General features: G+C 40.7%; 1 protein-coding gene across 3 annotated transcripts in view; it reads left to right on the forward strand.

Moving 5' to 3' along the window:
• Zfp808l2 (zinc finger protein 808 like 2) overlaps positions 1 to 22351 on the forward strand; it is a 78779-nt gene extending 56428 nt beyond the window's left edge. For 2 of the 3 annotated variants that reach the window (XM_063276857.1, XM_063276858.1), the window contains exons 2-4: positions 16314 to 16437; positions 16633 to 16693; positions 17925 to 20052. In XM_063276857.1, coding sequence (XP_063132927.1) covers positions 16314 to 16437; positions 16633 to 16693; positions 17925 to 19830 — 2091 coding nt within the window. In that variant the 3' untranslated portion in view covers positions 19831 to 20052. Of the gene's footprint in view, positions 1 to 16313; positions 16438 to 16632; positions 16694 to 17924; positions 20053 to 22044 lie in introns of those variants that run through there. The other variant, XR_010059026.1, reaches the window with a different exon arrangement.
• The last annotated feature ends 215 nt before the right edge of the window (positions 22352 to 22566 follow it).

Consider the following 22566-nt stretch of genomic DNA (forward strand, 5'->3'; position numbering starts at 1 on the left):
AGGGCATCAGATCCCATTACAGATGGTAGTGAGCCACCATGTGGTTGCTGGGAATTGAACTCAGGACCTCTGGAAGAGCAGTCAGTGCTCTTAACCACTGAGCCATCTCTCCAGTCCCTCCACTGTCTTTCTAATTAGGAGCAATATTGTTTTGCTTTATCATGTCTGTTATAAGTCACCAAAGGACTAGGGCAGAGTTCTATCCTTTTGTACAGATGGTGAAAGCTAGACTCAGAATGCTCTGTCATTACTGCATAGATATGTGGAACTGCTCATGTTGCTCATGCTGTGATTCTAATGACTCACTAAAGTGTAAGCCACCTCAGCCAGACCTGGTGGCACAGGCATGTAATCACCGTGCTTGAAAAGTGGAGACAGCCGTTTCAGGATTTCAAGGTCATCCAAGGTGAAAGGGATCAACGGGGTATGGTGCTAGTCCTAGAGAAACGAGGCAGAATGTGATTGGCTCAGGCCTATATCCATAGACTTCCTTGCAGCTCCAGAGGTTCAGGGTAATGACACCATTAAGTGTTAGCTGAGGTACGTACAGTCCAATTTTTCTATACTTGATAATGTTTCCTGTTTGAAAAACCCTGGTTACTTCAGGGCCAGGTTACTGCAAGTGGGAAATTTTTCCTCAGGCCGGTATGAGCTCCCTAATGGCACATCCAATGCAAAGTGTTTATCCCTGAAATCATGTACACACCAAACTGTACCTCACAAAGCAGGTGTTATGCATTTATTTGTGCATACTTTTTCACACATGGTTAACAAGAAATTGGAAAGGAAGGATTTCAGGGTGCATAAGGAAGAGATAAGGAAGGCAAAAAAGTAATACAATATATTGAGATCAACATGTATAAAAATAAAATTTAAATAAAAATGTGCTCAGATAGCACAGCAGTTTGATAAGGCACTGTTAGAGGGGCAGGAGGCCAATTCCCAAAACTCCGTGGTTACTATCTCTGTAAAGGATCTGCTTCCCCCTGCTGGTCTAAGCATATACTGTGCACAGGCACATGGGGGCAAAATAAAATACCCATACATATAAAAAAAAATTCAAAAAGAATACCTTAAAACACTGGAATTCTCTGCAGTGAAGTCGTGGTCATGAGAAAGAGAGCAGTCAGGGCTAGTTGAAATGTAATTTTTTATGTCCTGCATTGAGGCATCTATTGCCTTCCTCTGAACCAGCTTGCTCAGGAGGAAAAGCTACTTTACCTTGAGGTTAGAATAGCTCAGCACAGGTGTTCAGGTAAGAACAGTAACCATTGCAGTGTCATGTGACTGTTCCTTGATGTATTCTGTATTTGTGTTCTGTGTCCTTTGTATATGGGAGGGTTGTGGCATTGAAACATCTTTTAAGTCTGTCTTTTTGATCAAAACATTAAGGACTAGTATGAGATAGTTTTGCTGTGTAAATCTCCATCTATCGCAGTGACTATACTTGCAAGTTCCGGCCCCCAATTAAATTGTTCAAAGCATTACCTGGAGCCCAAACTTAAAAGAGACTTATGGATGACAGCGTATGTGGAACTCAAACTCTGTCCTAGGCTGCCTCTTCTTTGGGCATCAGCCAGAGGTGAATGAGTGATCTCTCCCTGGGAAAGGATGTTAATTCTACACCAGCTGTACATCCAGCCTTTTAGAACATTGTTTCTGAGACAAGCGTTCCCATGGTGAGTCACAGAGCCCTCATTCCACTATGTTATTTCCCACGTCAGTAACATTGCTGTCCTACTGATAACACCAGCTGAATCTTAAGTTAACATCTGTACCACCACTGTGTTTTAAAAGTTCACATTTGAGTCATATAATCAACTGTTTATTGCATCCAGAGGGAAAGGATTTGCATGAGGGGCATAGCCTCTGCATTCAGACCAGAATAGGAGGAAGTTTATTGGGTACACTACTGGGGCGGTGGGCACAATCAGCTACTGGAGTAGCCATTTTAAAAAAGGACCTGATCATGGCAGGGTGGTGATTTAGTAATTTTACAGAATGTATTAATTCATGTTGGGTGAATGAAAACAGACTAGATCCGTGGGTGTAGGATTTGTGATGTCAGTGAAGCCCATGAGTATTCAAATTGCACTTAGGTTACTGTCCTGGGGAGATATGTGCAGTCAGCACTGACATAGTGAAGTCAGCTCAGAAATGTGAAACACAGGCCTTCATTGCCCGTAGTTGTTTGTGGCAAGTTCCAGGTCCCAGCAGCCAACGCTCCAGATAGAGACAAGGTCAAACGGTATTTGATAAATGCTTTTCCAGGAAAAGGGCCGCTCTTTTTCTAAGTCAGAATGCCTATGTGTTTTTCAATTCTATTTATGTTTGTAAAAAGTCCTCCACTGGTTCCCTTTAATGCAGCACTGCTCTGAACTCTTACTTGTTTGCATTCTGTGATGTGTCCCAGGCACAAGAATTTCTTTCCCCTTTTTACAAGTTCTGCTTAGGACAAGGTCTGCTGAAGCCCAGGCTGAGTCATGCTACGTAATAGAGAATTGCTTTGAACCTTTAGTCCTGTCTCTAAGGCCACATGATGGGAGGACAGTCCTGCATCTCTTCTAGGCTTGGCTCTGAAGGTGAAAGTTTTCCTGTATTGGCAGTACTTGACATTAGCAATGAGTAGTGACGTCATCAATTTCCCTTGGTCGATAATCACCCTGACTGACCATTACTCTGGTCCACAGACCAGGCAATGAAGAATCTGGAAAGTGTATTGCCCGGGGGGTTAAGTTTGGAATCGATGTGTGGGGGTGGGAGCATCCTCATAGAAGCAAGGGTAGGGGGGCGGGGGTATAGGGGAGGGGGAAAAGGAGATAACATTTGAAATGTAAATACATAAAATATCTAAGAAAATAAATAAAGTAGAAACAAATGTAAAGAAAGAAGAATATGGACAAAGACCTGAACTTACTGTGAACTGTTGTTGACACTAATGCAGCTAGTTCAAATTACTCTAGTTACACAAGTTCAGTTCCCTAAAACCAAACAGATGGGCACTCTGAGGGATTGTTATTATTTGCAATATTCAAGATGGGAAATCTCTTCTTTAATCTGGAGGTATTGATTGACAAGAAAAAATTAGTCTAGGCCATAGCTTGTGGTGGGCGCTTCCATGTATAAAGGATATTGAAGTTGGTAGTTCTTTCTCTTCTTCCCCTACACTGGCTAGAAAGATCATTTTTTTTCTGGCATTAGCATCTCCTTCTCTTTAATTCTGGCATATGGTAAAGACGAGCTGAGACACACAGCTACTGCTGTATTCTTCAAATTTCCATTGGTATACAGTTTTTGTTTTACTAGTTGGACCACATTCTGCGAGCCATTCTTATATATCCACTCCATGCACACATAGACAGATCCATTGTATTAGTTCTGTTCATCTGGAAAACCTTTACTAACACAGATATGATGTTTCACCTTCCCACTGAGGAAGATGTGCTTCTAACATTAGTGCTCCGTAGCGGTCGGCATCTATTCCCTGCTTTTCTCCCAGGGTTGTTTGCAGTCTCACATGTAGCAGTTGAATATTAGCTGCAATTTTCCCGACGTCAGCGTACAATCAGAGAAACAAGTATCACGCTTTGTGTCCTAAAGTCTCTCTTTAATTGTTACTATCCTTGGAACCTATACTTTAGTCTGCTCCAAGCTGAATACTGTACCTTGCAAGTTATCCCTCTTGATTGAGGAGCAGCAACAGCAGAAAGAGCAGGAGGAAGAAACTCCTGCTGAGTCCTGGAAGGCAGCAAGATAGGTTATTGGAAGACACACAAAAGAGATACTGAAATAAAAATCTTGCAGCTCTGAGAAGGATAAGCTCCCTGACTAGAATCCTGGGCCAGAAACGCTATGCTGTGTGCCTTCAGCAAACTCCAATCCTGCAGGAGGGGTCATGTCACTCAAGATTCACTGGCCAATCAGGGCCTACAGGCAGGCCCTCCACTAGTAGAAGAGGAGTGTACTTCCTGGTGCCCTGTTTCCAGCAGCTGATTTACCGGAGTTGCTTAGCTGGCTTGAATGATTGGCCTGATGTGTTTTGATGTCGGCTGCCTGGTGTGGAGCAGAGACTGAAGGAAAGGCCATCCAGAGACTGACCCACCTGGGGATCCATCCCATATACAGTCACCAGATTCAGACACTATCGCAGATGCCATGAAGTGCCTGCTGACAGGAGCCTGATATAGCTTTCTCCTGAGAGGCTCGGCCATAGCTTGACAAATATAGAGTTGGAGGCTCACAGCCAACTACTGGCCTGGGTCCGGGGTCCGCAATGGAGGAGTTAAAGAAAGGATTGGAGGAGGTGAAGGGGTTTGCATCCCCACAGGAAGAACAACAATATCAATGGAGGAGACCCCCCCCCCCCAGAGCTCCCAGGGACTAAACAACCAACAAAAGAGTACACATGGAGTGACCCTTTGCTTCAGCTACATATGTAGCAGAGAATGGCCTTGTTGGAATCAGTGGGAGGAGTGGCACTTGGGCCTGCGAAGGCTTGATGATTCAGTGTAGGGTAATACCAGGAAGGCAGGTGAGATGGGTGGGTTTTTTAGAGCACCCTCAGAGAAGCAGGGGAGGGGCTATGTGATAGGGGGTTTCTGAAGGGGAAAACAGGAAAGGTGATAACATATGAAGTGTAAATAAAGATAATATCCAGTAAAAGAAGAGAAAAAAGAAAAGAAAAGGAACCTTGTACAGAAGATTCCTTGAGACACAGAGCACTCAGGATGAGGATACATGCACTTCAGGTCAAATGACTGCAGTCCGTTCCTTAAACTGAAACAGGTGTGCACTCTGAAGGATTTTTCTTATTGGAATATTTACTATGGGAACCCAGCCCCCTTTTTTGTGGAGCTCATGAGTTGATAAGAAAAATCTTTATCTAGGCCATATCTTCTGGTGGAAGCTTACATATGTAAGGATGATGAAGATGGGAACGCTTTTTCTTTTTCTTCCTGCCATACTCTGGCAAGAGAGATCACTATTTTTCTAGCATTAGAGGTTCCGTGTTAGGAATTCTGGAATATGCTGAAGACCAGCTGAGACATATAGACACGACTGTATTCTTCAACTTACCATTGTTGCAGTCACTGTCTTACTTGTGGACAACATTCCATGAGACATTTCTCTATATCCACTTCATCCATGCATAGAGAGAGCCATGCTTTGGGTTCTGTTCATCTGGAAAACCTCTGCTAATGCAGATATGTGTTTTCACCTCCCACTAAGGAAGATGTGCTGGCTACCAATAGTGCTCCACTGTGATCGGCATCAACTTCCTGCTTTTCTCCCAGGGTTGTCTAGAGTCTCATATTGAAACGGCAAGATAAACGCCATTTCTGGAGAATCATTTTGAAGGGAAAGATAAACCCCATTTATCTCCACTGAGGCAACTCTTTTGTATCCATTTGTAAGACCAGGCCTAATTTTAAAAACAGCCATAAAGCACCAGCTTAAGAAGTAGAGCTTAATTAATATAGAGAAAGTCCTGAGACAGCAGCTCTAGGAACAGACCATAAAACCTAGAACAAATTCATAGAACCATACCCCCAGAGACCAGCCAGGGGATAACCACAAAAGATGGGAAATATTCTTTCTCAGGATAGGCCATCTGCACTGGCAGCCCTATTTCATTATATGGTTAGAAATTCATGACGGAGGCAGGCAGACCACTGACAACCTGTGGCTCCAGAGCGTCATTTGTCTGGGGTTGCTATTTCAAATCATGATTGACCCCTGAATGGTGATTGTTTCTGCACAATAACCCTCTTTGTTTTTGTATACTATCAGAGTCTGTGGTCTTCAACAATTTGAGACCCTTACGTCGTATAGCAGATGAATATTAGCTACAATTTTCCTTATGCAAATGTGAAATTACAGAAACAAACATCATATTTTGTGTCCTAAAAGCTCTCTTTAATTATTAATATCCTTGGAACCATTCTGCCAAGGGGTCATGTAGTGAAAATTGGACTTTAGAAGCTGTCCATCTTGATTCAAGGGGGTTTAGCATGAGTGGAGGAGGAGGGGCAGAAAGAGGGTGGTAGAAAATAAGAGGAAGGGGGAAAAAGAACAAGAAGAGGAACAAAAATGACAAGGAGTAGGAGAATAAGAAGATGAGGAAGAGGAGAAGAAATACACCAGGAAGAGGAGGAGCAGCACTAGGAAGAGGAAGATGAGGACAAGGAGTAGAAGAAGGAGGGGGAATAAATTCCTGCTTAGTGGTGGAAGACAGAAAGGTCGGCTATTGGAGGACAGACAAATGGGATACTGAAACACAAATCTTGCAGATCTAAAAAGGGTCATCTCCTTTAAACAGAAGATCCTTTCTATGGACTTGAAATCTTAGAAGATGCCATGAGAGTAACAAGCTTTCCTACTAACCCTCCAATTAATGGAAGGGGTAGGCAAAGTCATTCCTAGTCCCAGTAAAAGATTCTACAACTTTTATTCATCTGTATGGGGTCCAGCCCAGTTTAGAAGCCAGACTCAACAAGACCACTTATTTCTTGTGGGTTGGAAACAAGAAGGATGCAAAGGTCATGGATGCTTGCTCTGTGGTTTCAATTCAGCACTCTTCCAGCCATCTGTGTTCTGCAGAGTCAGAGCCCCATTGATGAGCCTGTTGAGTTCATTACTTGAGGTCATGAGGATGAAGCTTCAGTTGTATTTCCTGACCACATGATGTTGAGATACAAAACATCTGCTATAGAGAGCTGCATACATAATGTAGAAGTAACCAAAACAACAGCTATGTTTAAGTTGCCCCTTAAAATGTAAGCCACGTATGTCTGAGACAGAGCCATAGGACTTGCCTTTGACCTGCAGGTTTCTTGCTCCATCTACTGATGTACCCATCCCTGTTTATTGGAATGGGAAGTGATATTCTGTGCCATTTTTGTCTTTTATTGTATTCTTTTTTGTTTACCTTTCAAATGTTATTCCCTTTCCAGATTCACGGACGTAAGCCCTCTATCCTATCCTCCTCTCCTTCATTATAAGGGTGTTCCCCACCCCAACCACCCTCCCTTCCCACCCTCCTGACGTTCCCTTACATTGGTGGTCGGGGGTTCACCCTTCGTAGGACCAAGGGATTTTCCTCCTATTGTTGCCCAGCAAGGCCATCCTCTGCTACATTATCAAGCTGGAGCCATGGGTTAGTTCATGTATAGTCTTTGATAGTGGTTTAGTCCCTGGGAACTCTGTTGTTGTTATGGGGTGGCAAGCCCCTTCAGCGTTTTCAATCCTTTCTCTAATTCCTCCAACAGGGATCCCATTCTCAGTTCAATGGTTTGCTGCTTGCATTTGCCTCTGTATTGGACATGCTCTTGCTGTGCCTCTGAGGAGACAGCTATATTTGGCTCCTGTCAGCATGCAGTTCTTAGCTTCATTAATCTTATTTAGTTTTGTTGGATATATATGGCTCTGAATGGCTGTTCCTTCTGTCTCTTCTCCAAACATTTCTTCCATATACCCTCCTTTTAAGAAGGAGTTACGCATCCACACTTTGCTTGTCCTTCTTGAACATCATGTGGTCTGTGGATTGCATCTTGGGTAATTTGAGCTTTTGGGCTAATATCCACTTATCAGTGAGTGCATACCATGTGTATTTTTCTGTCATTGGGTTACTTCACTCAGGATGATATTTTCTAGTTCAATCCATTTGCCTACAACTTTCATGAAGTCAATATTTTGATAGCTGAGTGGTACTCCATGGGGTAGATGTACCACATTTTCTGTATCCATTCTTCTGTTGAAGGTCATCTGGTTTCTTTCCAGCATTTGCTATGATAAATAAGACTGCGGTCAACATAGTAGAGCATGTGTCTTTTTCGTATGTTAGAGCACCTTTTCCGTATATGCCCAGGAGAGGTATACTGGGTCCACACGTAGTGGAATGACCAATTTTCTGAGGACCTTTCAGATTGATTTCGAGCGTGGTTGTACCAGTTTGCAATCCCACCAACAATGGAGGAGTGTTCCTATTTCTCCACATCCTCTGTTTCTCCACATCCTCGCCAGCATTTGTGGTCACCTGAGGTTTTGATCTTAGCCATTCTGACTGGTGTGAAGTGGAATCTTAGGGTTGTTTTGATTTTCTTTTCCATTATGAGTAAGGATTCCAATGTGCCTAAGGTGAGTATTCTTTATTCAGCTCTGTACTCCATCTTTAATAGGGTTATTTGACTCCCTGGGGTCTAATTTCTTGAATTCTCTGTATATTTTGCATATTAGTCTATCAGATGTAGGATTGGCAAAAATCTTTTCCCAATCTGTTGGTTGCCGGTTTGTCCTATTGACAGTGTCCTTTGCCTTACATAAGCTTTGCAGTTTTATGAGCCCCATGATTCTTGATCTTGGAGCTTAAGCCATTGGTGTTTTGTTCAGGAAATTTTCCCCAGTGCCCATGTGATCGAGACTCTTCCCCACTTTTTTTTTTTTTAAGATTTATTTATTATATATAAGTACACTGTAGCTGTCTTCAGACACACCAGAAGAGGGCATCGGATCTCATTACAGATGGGTCTCAGCCATCATGTGGTTGCTGGGATTTGAACTCAGGACCTCAGGAAGAGCAGTCAGTGCTCTTACCCGCTGAGCCATCTCTCCAGCCCCTCTTCCCCACTTTTTTCCTATTAGTTTGAGTGTATCTGGCTTTATGTGGAGGTCCTTGATCCACTTGGACTTAAGCTATGGACAGGGTGATAAGAATGGTTCCATTTGCATTCCTATACATGGTGACCTCCAGCTGAACCAGCACAAATTGTTATGAATGCTATCTTTTTTCTATTGAATGGTTTTAGCTTTTTTGCCAAAGATCTAGTGACCATAGGTGTGTGGGTTCATTACTCGGTCTTCAGTTCTGTTCCAGGATCTACCTGCCTGTCTGTGTACCAATTCCATACAGTTTTTATCGCTATTGTTCTGTAATACTGTTTGAAGTCAGAGATGATGATTCCCACAGAAGTTCTTTTACTGTTAAGGATCGTTTTAGGTATCCTGGGTTTTTTGTTATTCCAAATGAATTTGCAAATTGCTCTTTCTAACTCTATGAAGAATTGAGTTAGAATTTTGATGGGGATTGCATTCAATCTGTAGATTGCTTTTGGGAAGATGGCCATTTTTAACCTATTAATCTTTCCAATCCATGAGCACTTTCCATCTTTTGAGATCTTCTTCACTTTCTTTCTTCAGAGACTTGAAGTTCTTTCACTTGCTTGGATAGAGTCGCACCAAGGTATTTTATGTTATTTGGGACTATTGTGAAGGAATGCCTTTTCTCTAATTTCTTTCTCAGCCTGTTTATCCTTTGAGTAGAGGAAGGCTACTGATTTGTTTGATTTACTTTTATACCAAGCCACTTTGCTGAAGTTGTTTATCAGGCTTAGTAATTCTCTGGTGGAACTTTTGGGGTCACTAAAGTATATCATCTGCAAATAGTGATATTTTGACCTCTTCCTTTCCAATTTGCATTCCTTTGACCTCCTTTTGTTTTCCGATAGCTCTGGCTAGGACTTCGAGTAGTATGTTGAACAGGTAGGGAGAGATTGGGCAGCCTTGTCTAGTCCCCGATTCTAGTGGGATTGCTTCAAGTTTCTCTCCATTCAGTTTAATGTTGGCTACTGGTTTGCTGTGTATTGCTTTTACTATGTTTATGTATGGGCCTTGACTCCTGATCTTTCCGGGACTTTTATTGTGAAGGGGTGTTGAATTTTCTCAAATGCTTTCTGAGCATCTAATGAAATGATCATGTAGTTTTTTTCTTTGAGTTTGTTTATATAGTGGATTACGTTGATGGATTTCTGTATGTTGAAACATCCCTGCATCCCTGGGATGAAGCCTACTTTATCATGATGGATGATCATTTTGATGTGTTCTTGGATTAGGTTTGCAAGAATTTTATTGAATAATTCTGTGTCCATATTCACAAAGGAAATTTGTCTGAAGTTCTCTTTCTTTGTTGGGTTTTTGTGTGGTTTGTGTCTGTTTGTATTTTGTGGAACAGTTTGGACAGTACTGGTACGATATCTTCTATGAAGGTCTGATAGAATTCTGCAATAAACCCATGTGGTCCTGGGCTCTTTTTGGTTGGGAGACCTTTAATGACTGCTGCTGTTTCTTTAGGAGGGATAGGATTGTTTAGATGGTTTAGCTGATGCTGATTTAACTTTGGTATCTGGTACTTGTCTAGAAAATTGTCCATTTCCTCCAGATTATCCAGTTTTGTTGAATATAGGCTTTTGTAGTGGGATTTGATGATTATTTTAATTTCCTCAGATTCTGTTGTTATGTCTCCCTTTTCATTTCTGATGTTGTGAAATTGGATACACTCTCTGTGCCCTCTGTTTAGTCTGGCTAAGTGTTAATCTGTCTTGTTGATTTTCTCAAAGAACCAGCTCCTGATTTTGTTGATCTTTGTATGGTCCTTTTCATTTCTACTTGGTTGATTTCAGCCCTGAGTTTGATTATTTTCTGCCTTCTACTCCTCTTGGGTGTATTTGCTTCCTTTTGTTCTAGAGCTTTTCTGTGTGCTTTCAAGCTGCTGATTGATGTATGCTCTCCCCTATTCCTTTTTGGAGGCACTCAGAGCTGTGAGTTTTCCTCTTAGAACTGCTTTCATAGTGTCCCATAAGTTTGGATATGTTGTGCCTTCTTTTTCATTAATTTCTAAAAGGTCTTTTATTTCTTTCTTTATTTCTTCCTTGTTATCATTGAGTAGAGCTTCCATGTATATGTGGGCCTTCTGTCATTATTGTTGTTATTGAAGACCCGCCTTAGTCTATGGTGATCTGATTGGATGCATGGGATTATTTTAATCTTTTTATATCTGTTGAAGTCTGTTTTGTGACTGATTATATGGTCAGTTTTGGAGAAGGTACCATGAGGTCCTGAGATGAAGGTATAGTCCTTTGTTTTAGGATGAAATGTTCTATAAATATTTCTTAAGTCCTTTTGGTTCATAACTTCTGTTAGTTTCTCTATGTCTCTGTTTCATTTGTATTTCCATGATCTATCCATTGATGAGACTGGGGTTCTACTATTATTGTGTGAGGTGCACTGTATGCTTTGAGCTTCAGTAAGTTTTTTTTTTTTTGTTTTTGTTTTTGTTTTTAATGAGAATGTAGGTGCCATTGCATTTGGAGCATAGATATTTAGGATTGAGAGTTTGTCTTGATGGATTTTTCCTTTGATGAGTATGAAGTTTTCTTCCTTATTTTCTTTGATAACTTTTGGTTGCAAGTCGATTTTATTAGATATTACAATGGCTGCTCCAGCTTGTTTCTTCAGATCAATTGCTTGGAAAGTTGTTTTCCAGCCTTTTACTCTGAAGTAGTGTCTGTCTTTGTCTCTGAGTTGTGTTTCCTGTATGTAGCAAAATGCTGGGTCCTCTTTACATATCCAGTCTGTTAGTCTACATCTTTTTATTGGGGAGTCGAGTCCATTGATGTTAAACTATATTAAGGAATAGTGATTTATGTTTCCTGTTAGTTTTGTTGTTAGAGGTGGAATTATGTTTGTTTGGTTCTCTTCTTTTGGGTTCATTGCATGAGATTTTTCTAGAATTTACTTTTCTTCCATGTGTTGAAATTTTCCACATATTGTCCTTTGTAGGGCTGGCTCTTTAGAAAGAAATTGTGTAAATTTCATTTTGTAATAAAATATCTTGGTTTCTCCATCTACATTCATTGAGAGTTTTGCTGGATACAGTAGCATGCGCTGGCATTTGTGTTCTCCTTGTGTTCTTATGACATCTGCCCAGGATCTTCTGGCTTTCATATTCTCTGGTGAGAAGTCTGGTGTAATTCTTACAGGTCTGCCTTTATATGTTACTTGACCTTTTTTCCTTGCTGCTTTTAATATTCTTTCTTTGTAGTGTGCATTTGGTCTTTTAAGTATGATATGACAGGAGCAATTTCTTTTTTGGTCCATCCTATTTGGAGTTTTGTAGTCTTCTTGTATATTTATGAGCATCTCTTTCTTTAGGTAAGGGATGTTTTCACTATAATTTTGTTGAAGATATTTACTGGCTCTTTAAGTTAGAAGTCTTTACTTTCTCCTATACCTATTGTCCTTAGGTTTAACCTTCTCATTGTTTCCTAGATTTCCTGGATGTTTTGAACTAGGAGATTTTTGCATTTTGCATTGTATTTGATGGTTGTGTCAATGTTTTCTATGGTATCTTCTGCCCCTGAGATTCTCTCTTCTATCTCTTGTATTCCGTTGGTGACACTTGCACCTACGACTCCTGATCTCTTTCCTAGGTTTTCTATCTCCCGGGTTATCTCCCTTTGTGCTTTCTTTATTGTTTCTATTTCCATTTTTAAATCATGGATGGTTTTATTCAATTCCTTTACCTGTTTGGTTGTATTTTCTTGTAATGCTTGAAGGGATTTTTGTGTTTCCTCTTTAAGGGCTTCTACTTGTTTACTTGTCTGTGCTGTATTTCCTTAAGGGAGTTATTTATGTTCTCCATCATCATCGTAAAATGTGATTTTAACCCAAATCTTGCTTTTCCAGTGTGTTTGGAAATCCAGAGTTTGTTTTGCTCAGAGAACTGGGGTCTGATGATGCCAAGTCGTTTTGGTTCCTGTTGATAAGGATCCTGTGCTGGTTGTCTCTGGTGTTAGCTTGTGTTGCTGTCTCTGACAGTGGCTTGACCGTCCTGTAGGCCTGTTTTCTTTCAGCTGAATCTCGGAACAGAGACCTACTCCTGGGTTTGTTTGACCTGAAGGCTCCAGGCGGGTTGCTGGCACAGAAGTGTTGGCCTTACCTCTGCTCATGGTGTGTAGGCTATCCTGGTGACTGGCTTTAGCTTTTGGCCCAAGCAGAAACCGGAAGTTTCCTGCGCCTGACTGGTTCTAGGTCCCTGTGCCCAAAGGGCACAGATGGCTCTAAGAAGTTTCCTCTTGTGTGAAGAATGTGGGCGGAAAGTAGTTGGTTCCCCTGAGTTCTCAGGATTGTTTGCACTTCTGAGTGTCCAGTTTTCTCCCCTACAGGTTTTGGGTAGAGGGAGCTGTGGGACCAGTTCAGTTCAGTTCCAGGCTCCAGCAGAGCCTACTAGCAGGTTCCTGCCACTGACTGCAGCTCTCTATTCCTGTATCCAGAGGCTACTATGCAAGTTCCCCTTGGGCCATGAATGTGATCAGAGGTGGGCAGAAGTGGCAGTCTCTCCTGAGGTCTCAGATTTGTCCTCCTTTCTGGGAATTTAGCTCTCTCCCCTACGGGATTTGGTGCTGGGACCTGTGGGATTCATTCAGTTCAGTTCCGGGCACAGCCAGAAGCCAGAAGTGTCCTGTCCCAGAAGGCAGAAGCCTTGTGTGTCCTGAGGCCACTAGACTGGTTGCTTAGAGCAGAAAAGGTGATCTTACCTCTGCTCTCAGGTGTGACTCCTTGTGACTGCCTTTCAGCTCTCAGCACAGGCAGAAACTCGAAGGGTCCTGTCCCTGACTGCTCCTAGGTCCCTGTGCCCAGGGGGCAGAGATGTCACTAGGAGGTTTAATCTTTGGTCAGATAGGTGTGCAGTAAGTAGTTGTCTCCTGTGAGTTCTCGGGATTGTCCACACTTCTGAGGGTCCAGCTGTCCCACCCACAAGATGTGGGTGGAGGGAACTCTGGTACTGGTTCAGTTCAGTTCCACTTCAGTTCAGGAATCAGCAGGTTCCTGCCAGTGACCACTCCTATATTCCTGTATCCAGGGGACACTATGCAGGTTCCTTTTGGTTCAGAAATGTGAACAGAAGTGGGCAGAAGTGGTGGTCTCCACTGAGGTCTCAGGATTGTCCACACTTCTGGGAATTCAGCTCTCTACACCATGGGATTTGCCATTTTATGTGATAAAGATATAACTTGCTTTCAGACTTTAGAGTACGTGACAGTCTAAAGATTGTCTTGAGGGTGGCAGGAGACTTTGGACATTTGAACACTGTACATGCTGTAACAGACTTTAAGGGTCCTTGATGTTAGATTAAATGCATTTTTATCATGGAATGACCATGAACCTATAGAGAGCATGGTCTAGCATAGTTAGGTGGATGAAAGAGCATCCAGATAGTATGTTGACTTTAAACATTTGTCTCTTGTTGGTGGACTTGTTGGTGAGAATATGTAGGAGAAGGACTCCTACAAGAGGCAATTCCTTTTTGGGATGATGTTTGAGTGTCTATAGACTTAATCAATAACCACTTATTTCTCTTATTCTGTTTTCCTTGAAATTCATCCTTCAGGTTCCTTCTTTTGTCCTTCCTTCCTTTTAATAGAGTCTGTCCTTAAATCATATGAGATACAGAAGAAGCAATGCTAAGCTATTTTGCTTAACTAATGTTTTCATATTTTTCAAATTTGGTTTTGTTTTTGAAGACAGTTTCTCTTTGTGGCCATGGGTATCCTCAAAGTAGGCCTATATGCTAGTCAGGCTTTGAATGTAGGGATCAAATTGATTCTGGGTTCTAGTGCTGGAATCAAATGTGGGCCAACGTGCCTGGCCTTTCTCTTTTATTGATGTAATGTGCCTGGAATGAATGTGTCTTTATATGTCAAGCATATGCTTTTGTGCTGAACTTACCATACATTCGATGTTTGAAATTTCTTAGTCATCATCATTCTATTTCCTATGGTACCATGTACTCATGTTGTTAATACTTCTGAGTCCTCTCAGTCATTGCAGGGCATTCACTGACCTTCTTTCTACCTGTCTTGTTTGTTGTGACTTTATGTTAGAAAGTCTATGAGTCTTTTGCCTATATGCATGAATATACACCTCAGGTGTGTCTAGTCCTCAGAGTAGCCACACAATGGTCTGACACCTGCTGAAAGTAGAATAATGGATGGCTGTGATCCTGCTGTAAATACAACAATTCACCTCAATTATTTGTAGGACCTGCAAGAGCTCTTCCTGAAGCATGTAGCCCTTTCACTACCCTGCTTTAAGTTCCTGACAGGTACACTTCCAGTCCCTGCCCTGGTTCCCTTGTATCGGGGAACAGTGTCACACAATAGAACACACACACACACACACACACACATACACACACACACACACACTGTTTATCCTAACTTATGTCTCATCCAAGCTTCCCACAGCTAGTGTGTCCTCTCCGTTACTCTTTGCTCGACGCTCTATATCTGCCCTTAGCTTAGTTGCCCAGTTACCTTTTCACTGCTCACCACCATAAAACTACTCTCAGCCTAATTCCATCTCTAATCTCCAACCTGGGGTTGCGGGCAATGAACACTCCTCTGGACATCTTACATGGTTTTCAGCTCTCTCTCCAAAGCAAGACAAATTTCTCTTTCCTGTCTCCTGCTTCTCTTTCCTCACCTTTGGGGACCTGGATTTCTCACCTTTTCTACCCTTTCCATTGGCTGCTGTCAATGGATCTTGATCGATCAAAGTCCAATTAGAGACAAGGAACTGGAGAATTTACATGCAGATTCCCAGTGAAAGCAGGAGATCCATGCCCTGTACTTCACCGCTGAGCCCTCCATCCTGCACTGTGTTGTTTACATCTAATCAACTTTCATATAGCTAAGATTTTCTTCTGCCTAAGTGTAAAGTTCTTTTTGTTTCCCCTGGAGCTGAGGACCGAACCCAGGGTCTTGGGCTTGCTAGGCAAGCGCTCTACCACTGAGCTCAATCACCACCCCCCTGCCTAATTGTAAATGTTTAAACATATATTCCCTTTTGGTAATATCTTGTTAATGTTACAATTTGTATCTGTGGACCTCAGGTTTCTGGAAGATGACTACAGAACTGGATTTTATGTATAATGCTCTAGATTTAAGGAAAAACCTGAGGTCTTTCTATATTTCTGGTTTGGTTAGTCAATTCTGGTAGAGGATACAGGGTCTTACTATGTACCTTTGGCTGTTCTAGAACTCATTATATACCCCACACTGTCATCCGACTCAATGTGCTAATTCTGCCTCTGTCTTCTGACTGCAGTGTTAAAGGCATAGGACAATAGACCCAGCTTTTAACTGAGTTTTACAGTCAGTAATTGTTAGTGTTAATACAATTTCTTCGATGTTTGGTAAGCACTATTGATCTTGTAGAGCTTGTGTCCTCTTTACATATGTAGGTGTCATTTCACTAGAAAGGCTACATCCTATTGAACAGGCTGTGAAATGACAGGGGTGAACCTCATTAATACATTTCCTACAAGTATGTATTGGTAGTTACAGTAGAACTTTAGAGTCAAGAAATAAGTCTGATAGTCCCCATAATTATATGAACACATTGTTTATGAAGAATACATGCCCAATGTTGTCTCTATCATACTTTCTTTTGTACCCATGTATGGAATACTCGAGAAGACAGTGACTTATGAGGATGTGCATGTGAACTTCACTCAGGAAGAGTGGGCTTTGCTGGATCCCTTCCAGAAGAAGCTCTACAAAGATGTCATGCTGGAGACCTACAGGAACCTCAATGCTATAGGTAAGAGTATAAATTCCCTTTCCTGTTTTAAAATTGGAGAAAACACTTTCTTTCTTTTGAAGCACTTCTGTAATTTCAATTGAGATGGGTAGAGAATTTGGTGAGTAAAGCGAGCATGACTTTAAGATTTACTGAACATTGTCACTTACATTTTTCATAATTTCCATTCATTGTTTTTCTCTTACTCTATTTCAGGCTTTAATTGGGAATACCAAAATATTAAGGAACATTGTCAAAGATCTAGAAGACAGAGAAGGTACTTCTTATATGCAAGCTCATACAAATATGCCTCTGAAGAAATTTTAATGTGTGTTGAAAGTTTGAAAGTAAAGCAACAGTGTAAATAAGAACTGCTTTAAATATATTGGTGATTGATACATTCTAACAAAACCATGGTATTCCGTGCGCTTTTATCTGATTTGTTTTTGCAATGCAATTTTTTAAGAAAGTGGACTTGGAAACAATGCCTTAGTGTACATCACCATTTGAAAGACAGCCCTATTACAACTACACTGTACAACTGGCAATACATTTCTGCTAATTTTGTAAAAGCTCCACATGTTGAATGGTTGACAAATACATGTCAAAAAGCTTCTAATTAGCTTATTCAGATATTAATAGTGATGTTGTTAGATTTGGTGAAATTGGCAGATTATTTGTTGTAAGAAGGATGTTGTGCATTAACCTCCATCCCTATATCACTTGTCTATGAAGAACAAAGTGTTAAATTATGTGAATGCAATGTGTTCATCTTCCTTTCATAGATATGTCATATATCATAATGAACACAAACACAAAATGTATATAAAAGGGATTTTGAAGGAAACTATGTACCTCTCTATGTCTGTCTGTCTATCCATCTATGTATCTATCTTTATCTATCATATCCATCCATCCTTCCATCCTTCCATCTATTTATCTTTCTACCTATCTTTCTATCTATGTGTCTCAATCTTTTTCTGACACTCGCTTTCCCATAACAATGAGAAGACATATAGTGGGTGGCTGTTATACTAGACTGTTTCAACATGATAAATGTTTTACAATTAATGATTTTTCCAACTTCATTGGCAATACATATGGTACCTCAATTTGTAATAAATTCTCTTGAGTACTAGGAATGCTGAAATGCTTCTGTTTCTCCTGGATTACTTCCCAAATATAGTATAAACAACACTACAGTAAATATTGGAATACACTTAGTGGATTAAAGGTCTGAGCTCCTTTGCTTTTCTTCAAATTTGGGAAAAACCTTTTATAGAAAAAGGATATGTAAATCTGAGCTATGTAATAGATGCTCTGCCATCGCAGGGATCTTGGAAGATGCAAAACAGCCCATAGTCAAGGGAAAGCTTGAATGTGAATGAAGTGAAAAAAATTAAGGCCAGATGCCTCTTTATATTTAGAGAAACAGTAACATTAAATCATCCAGATGAAAGTGTTCATCAGTGTGGTAAACTTTTCACATGTGCATATTATCTTCTCAGGCATGAAAGAAGTCAGAGTGCAGAGATTCCCTCCGAATATACTCACTGTGGAAAAGCCTTTGCTTTACATGCTCACAGTCATCCTCAAAGGAATGAAAGGATCCATTCAGAAAAGAAGCCCTCTGAAGTTATTCAGTGTGTTGAAGCCTTTGCTCCTTACACAGTTGTCCAAATACATAAAAGAACTCAAGCTAGACAGAAACCTTATGGATGTAGTCAATGTGGTAAAGTTTTTTCAAATCACAGTAAACTTAAAGAGCATGAAAGACTTCATACTGAAAAGAAACCCTCCAAATGTCATGAATGTGATAAAGCTTTTTCACAACCCATTAGACTCCAGAAGCATCAAAGAGTTCACACTGGAGAGAAACCCTACAAATGCAATGAATGTGATGAAGCCTTTTCACGACATAGTAGACTCAAGAGGCATAATAGAGTTCATACTGGAGAGAAACCCTACAAATGTAATGAATGTGATAAAGTCTTTTCAATACACAGTAGCCTCCAGAGGCATAAAAGTGTTCACACTGGAGAGAAACCCTACAAATGTAATGAATGTGATAAAGCCTTTTCACAACACAGTAGACTCAAGAGGCATAATAAAGTTCATACTGGAGAGAAATCCTACAAATGTAAGGAATGTGATAAAGCATTTTCACAACACCATAGCCTCCAGATACATAAAAGAGTTCACACTGGAGAGAAACCCTACAAATGTAATGAATGTGATAAAGACTTTTCACGACACAGTGGCCTCCAGAAGCATAATAGAGTTCACACTGGAGAGAAACCCTACAAATGTAATGAATGTGATAAAGTCTTTTCACGACTCAGTAGACTCCAGACACATAAAAGAGTTCACACTGGAGAGAAACCCTTCAAATGTAATGAATGCGATAAAGCCTTTTCACAATCCAGTAGCCTCCAGAGGCATAAAAGCGTTCACACTGGAGAGAAACCCTACAAATGTAATGAATGTGATAAAGCATTTTCAGACTACAGTAGCCTCCGGACACATAAAAGAGTTCACACTGGAGAGAAACCCTACAAATGTAATGAATGTGATAAAGCCTTTTCACGACACAGTGACCTCCAGAAGCATAAAAGAGTTCACACTGGAGAGAAACCCTACAAATGTAATGAATGTGATAAAGCCTTTTCAGTACACAGTAGCCTCCAGAAGCATCAAAGAGTTCACACTGGAGAGAAACCCTACAAATGTAATGAATGTGATAAAGCCTTTTCAGTACACAGTAACCTCCAGAAGCATAAAAGAGTTCACACTGGAGAGAAACCCTACAAATGTAATGAATGTGATAAAGCCTTTTCAGGACACAATAGCCTCCAGATACATAAAAGAGTTCACACTGGAGAGAAACCCTACAAATGTAATGAATGTGATAAAGCCTTTTCAGTACACAATAGCCTGCAGATACACAAAAGAGTCCACACTGGAGAGAAACCCTACAAATGTAATGAATGTGATAAAGCCTTTTCAGACCACAGTAGCCTACGGAAGCATAAAAGAATTCATACAGGAGAGAAACCCTACAAATGTAATGAATGTGATAAAGCCTTTTCAGACCACAATAGCCTACGGACGCATAAAAGAATTCATACAGGAGAAAAACCCTACAAATGTAATGAATGTGATAAAACCTTTTTATACCACACTAGCCTCCAGATACATAAAAGAGTTCACACTGGAGAGAAACCCTACAAATGTAATGAATGTGATAAAGCCTTTTCACGACCCAGTATCCTCTACAGGCATAAAAGAGTTCATACGGGGGAGAAACCCTACAAATATAATGAATGTGATGAAGTCTTTTCAGACCACGGTAACATTCAGAGGCATAAAAGAATTCATACTGAAGACAAACCCTACAAATGTAGTGACTGGTGAAGCCTTTTCGCAACACAATAGTCTCCTGATAAATGAAAGGATTCATACTGGAGAGAAACCCTAGAAATGTAAGGAATGTGATAAAGCCTTTTCATGACCCAGTAGACTCCAGGTACATGGAAGAATTCATACAGGAGCAAAACCCGTCAAACGTAGTGAATGTGTTAAACCCTTTTCACAACAAAATAGTCTCTAGACACATAGAGTTCATACCAAAAGAAACCCTACAAAAGTAAGCAATGTGATAAAGCCTTTCACAACACAGTAATCTCCAAATACATTAAAGAACATACACAGGAGAGATACTCTCAAATTTAACCAATGTGACAAAGCCTTTTCCCAACATAATAGTCTCCAAATACATAGAAAAATACATACTGGAGAGAAACCCTACAAGTTAAAAATAGTGATAAAAGTTTTCCAATCCACATTTATCTTTTTTTGTTTGTTTTGTTCTGTTTAGAGTTAAAGACAGATTTTATTTTAAACTCTGATTTACCAAATAAGCTTTTCCTACCAACTCCCAGAGCAGAGACCTTCACAGGATTCACAATCTTTTGTTTATTGACTGCCTTTGTGGGGGCCTTGGCAGCCACCATTGCTATCTTTGGTACCCGCTTAACATTTTTTGCTTTTTTTTGTCAGTCATTATAGCCTGCTCTCAATGAGCTTTCCTGACTCCCGTTTTCTGATTCTTTTTAGCATCATATCAGCACAAGTCACACAGGGATGACTCCCTGGAACGTGACTGTACTGCGGGTTCTTTTCTTTTGAATTTCTTCAGCCTGTGTTTCGTGTGTGTGCGTGTGCGTGTGTATGTGTGTGTATCTGTAGCGGACAGTCTAGTTCATCTGCCTAGGATTCCTTTTGGAAAGGAATGCAGACTCACTTTTGCCAGTAAGAAAACTGGAAAACCTTCCAATCTGTCTTGGCATAGTGCTGCCAATGTTCAAGGTAGATCTTGTACCCGCTGAATGAACAGCTCAGCCTTCACGGTCATAGATGCTCACCTGCCAGGGAAAGACAGCACAAAGCACAGTCATCTTAAAGGGCATGGAGGAGTGAGTGATGTCATTAAGCACGTGAAGGCAGGTACAAGATAGGACGAGGCCTGTCATTGGATGAGAGGGAAGGATGAGTGGCAGAAAAGTTTGAGGGAAGAGGATCTTATCAATTGGATCAGAGGTTATTGTGTGTTGTTTCTTCCGGAAATAAGTTTAATAGAGTATGTGTCAGCTGGGATACTAAGCCACCATGGAATTGAGATGTATATTTCTGGCATGGTGACAGCCTGCCTTGGGGACTGCATTGGTAGACAGATTGTTGCCAGGCTCAGGGAGAGGCCATAGGCAGTGTTATAGGGGCTAGAGCAAAGAGGGTGAGAGGCTTTGCTGATTGAGATTAAGATATCTACCAGATATCTAGGGGCACTGTGGTGCTGACCAAGTGGGGGTAAAAGACAGCATTCCATTTTTTATAATTTTGTAGCAACACACACACCTGCAGAGACGCCATTGGTATTTTGTTCAGTAAATTTTCACCTTTTCCCATGTATTTGAGGCTCATCCCCAAGTTTTCTTCTATTACTTTGAGTATCTGGTTTTATGTGGAGTTCTTTCATCCACTTGAATTTAAGGTTTGTACAGGGTGATAAGAATGGGTCAATTTGCATTCTTCTACATGTTAACCTTCAGTTGAACCAGCACCATTGGTTGAAATGTTATCTTTTTTCCACCTGATGGTTTTAGTTCCTTTGTCAAACATCAGTTGACCACATGAGTGTGGGTTCATTTCTGGGTCTTCAGTGCTGTTCCACTGATCTGCCTGTATCTGTACCAATACCATACAGTTTTTATCCCCATTGCTCTGTAGTACTGCTTGGGGATGATGATTTCCCCAGAAGTTTTTATTGTTGAGTATTTTGTATGCTATTCTGGTTTTTTTGTTATTCCAAATGAATTTGCAAATTGCTCTAAGTCTTTGAATAATTGAGTTGGAAATTTGGTGGAGATTTCATTGAATCTGTAGATTTCTTTTGGCCAATTCTCAATTTTTGCAATATTAATCTTGCCAATCCCTGAGCATGGGAGATCTTTCCATCTTCTGACATCTTCAATTTTTCTTCAGAGGCTTAATGTTCTTGTCATGCAGATATTTCACTTGCTTGGTTAATGTCACAACAATGTATTTTATATTTTTGTGACTACTTTCAAGGGTGTCATTTCCCAAGGACACATGCTGCTCTATGTTTATCGAAGCCTTATTTAAAAGAACTCAGATGGCCTCGAACACAGGAATGGATACAGAAAATGTGGTAAGTTTACACAATGGAGTACTACTTGGCCATTAAATACAATGACTGCATAAAATTCTTAGGCAAATGGTTGGAACTATAAAATATCATAGTTACTGAGGCAACTCGGTCACAAACAGACACACATGATATCACAAACTGATGAAATGGAATTAGCCCAAAAGCTCAGAATACCCACAATAAAATTAACACATCCTATGAAACTCATGAAGAAGGAAGACCAAAGTGTGGATGCTTCAGTCCGTAGAAGGGGAAACAAAATACCCAGAGAAGGAAATAAGGAGACAAAGTATGGAGTAGAGACTGAAGGGAAAACATCAAGAGAATACTCCACAGGGTGTTCACCCCACATACAGTCACCAAACACAGACACAATTGCAGATGCCAAGAATGCTTTCTGACTGGAGCCTGATAAAGCTGTC

Source organism: Rattus norvegicus, chromosome 17 (assembly GCF_036323735.1).
Source record: "Rattus norvegicus strain BN/NHsdMcwi chromosome 17, GRCr8, whole genome shotgun sequence".
Taxonomy (NCBI): Eukaryota; Metazoa; Chordata; class Mammalia; order Rodentia; family Muridae; genus Rattus; species Rattus norvegicus.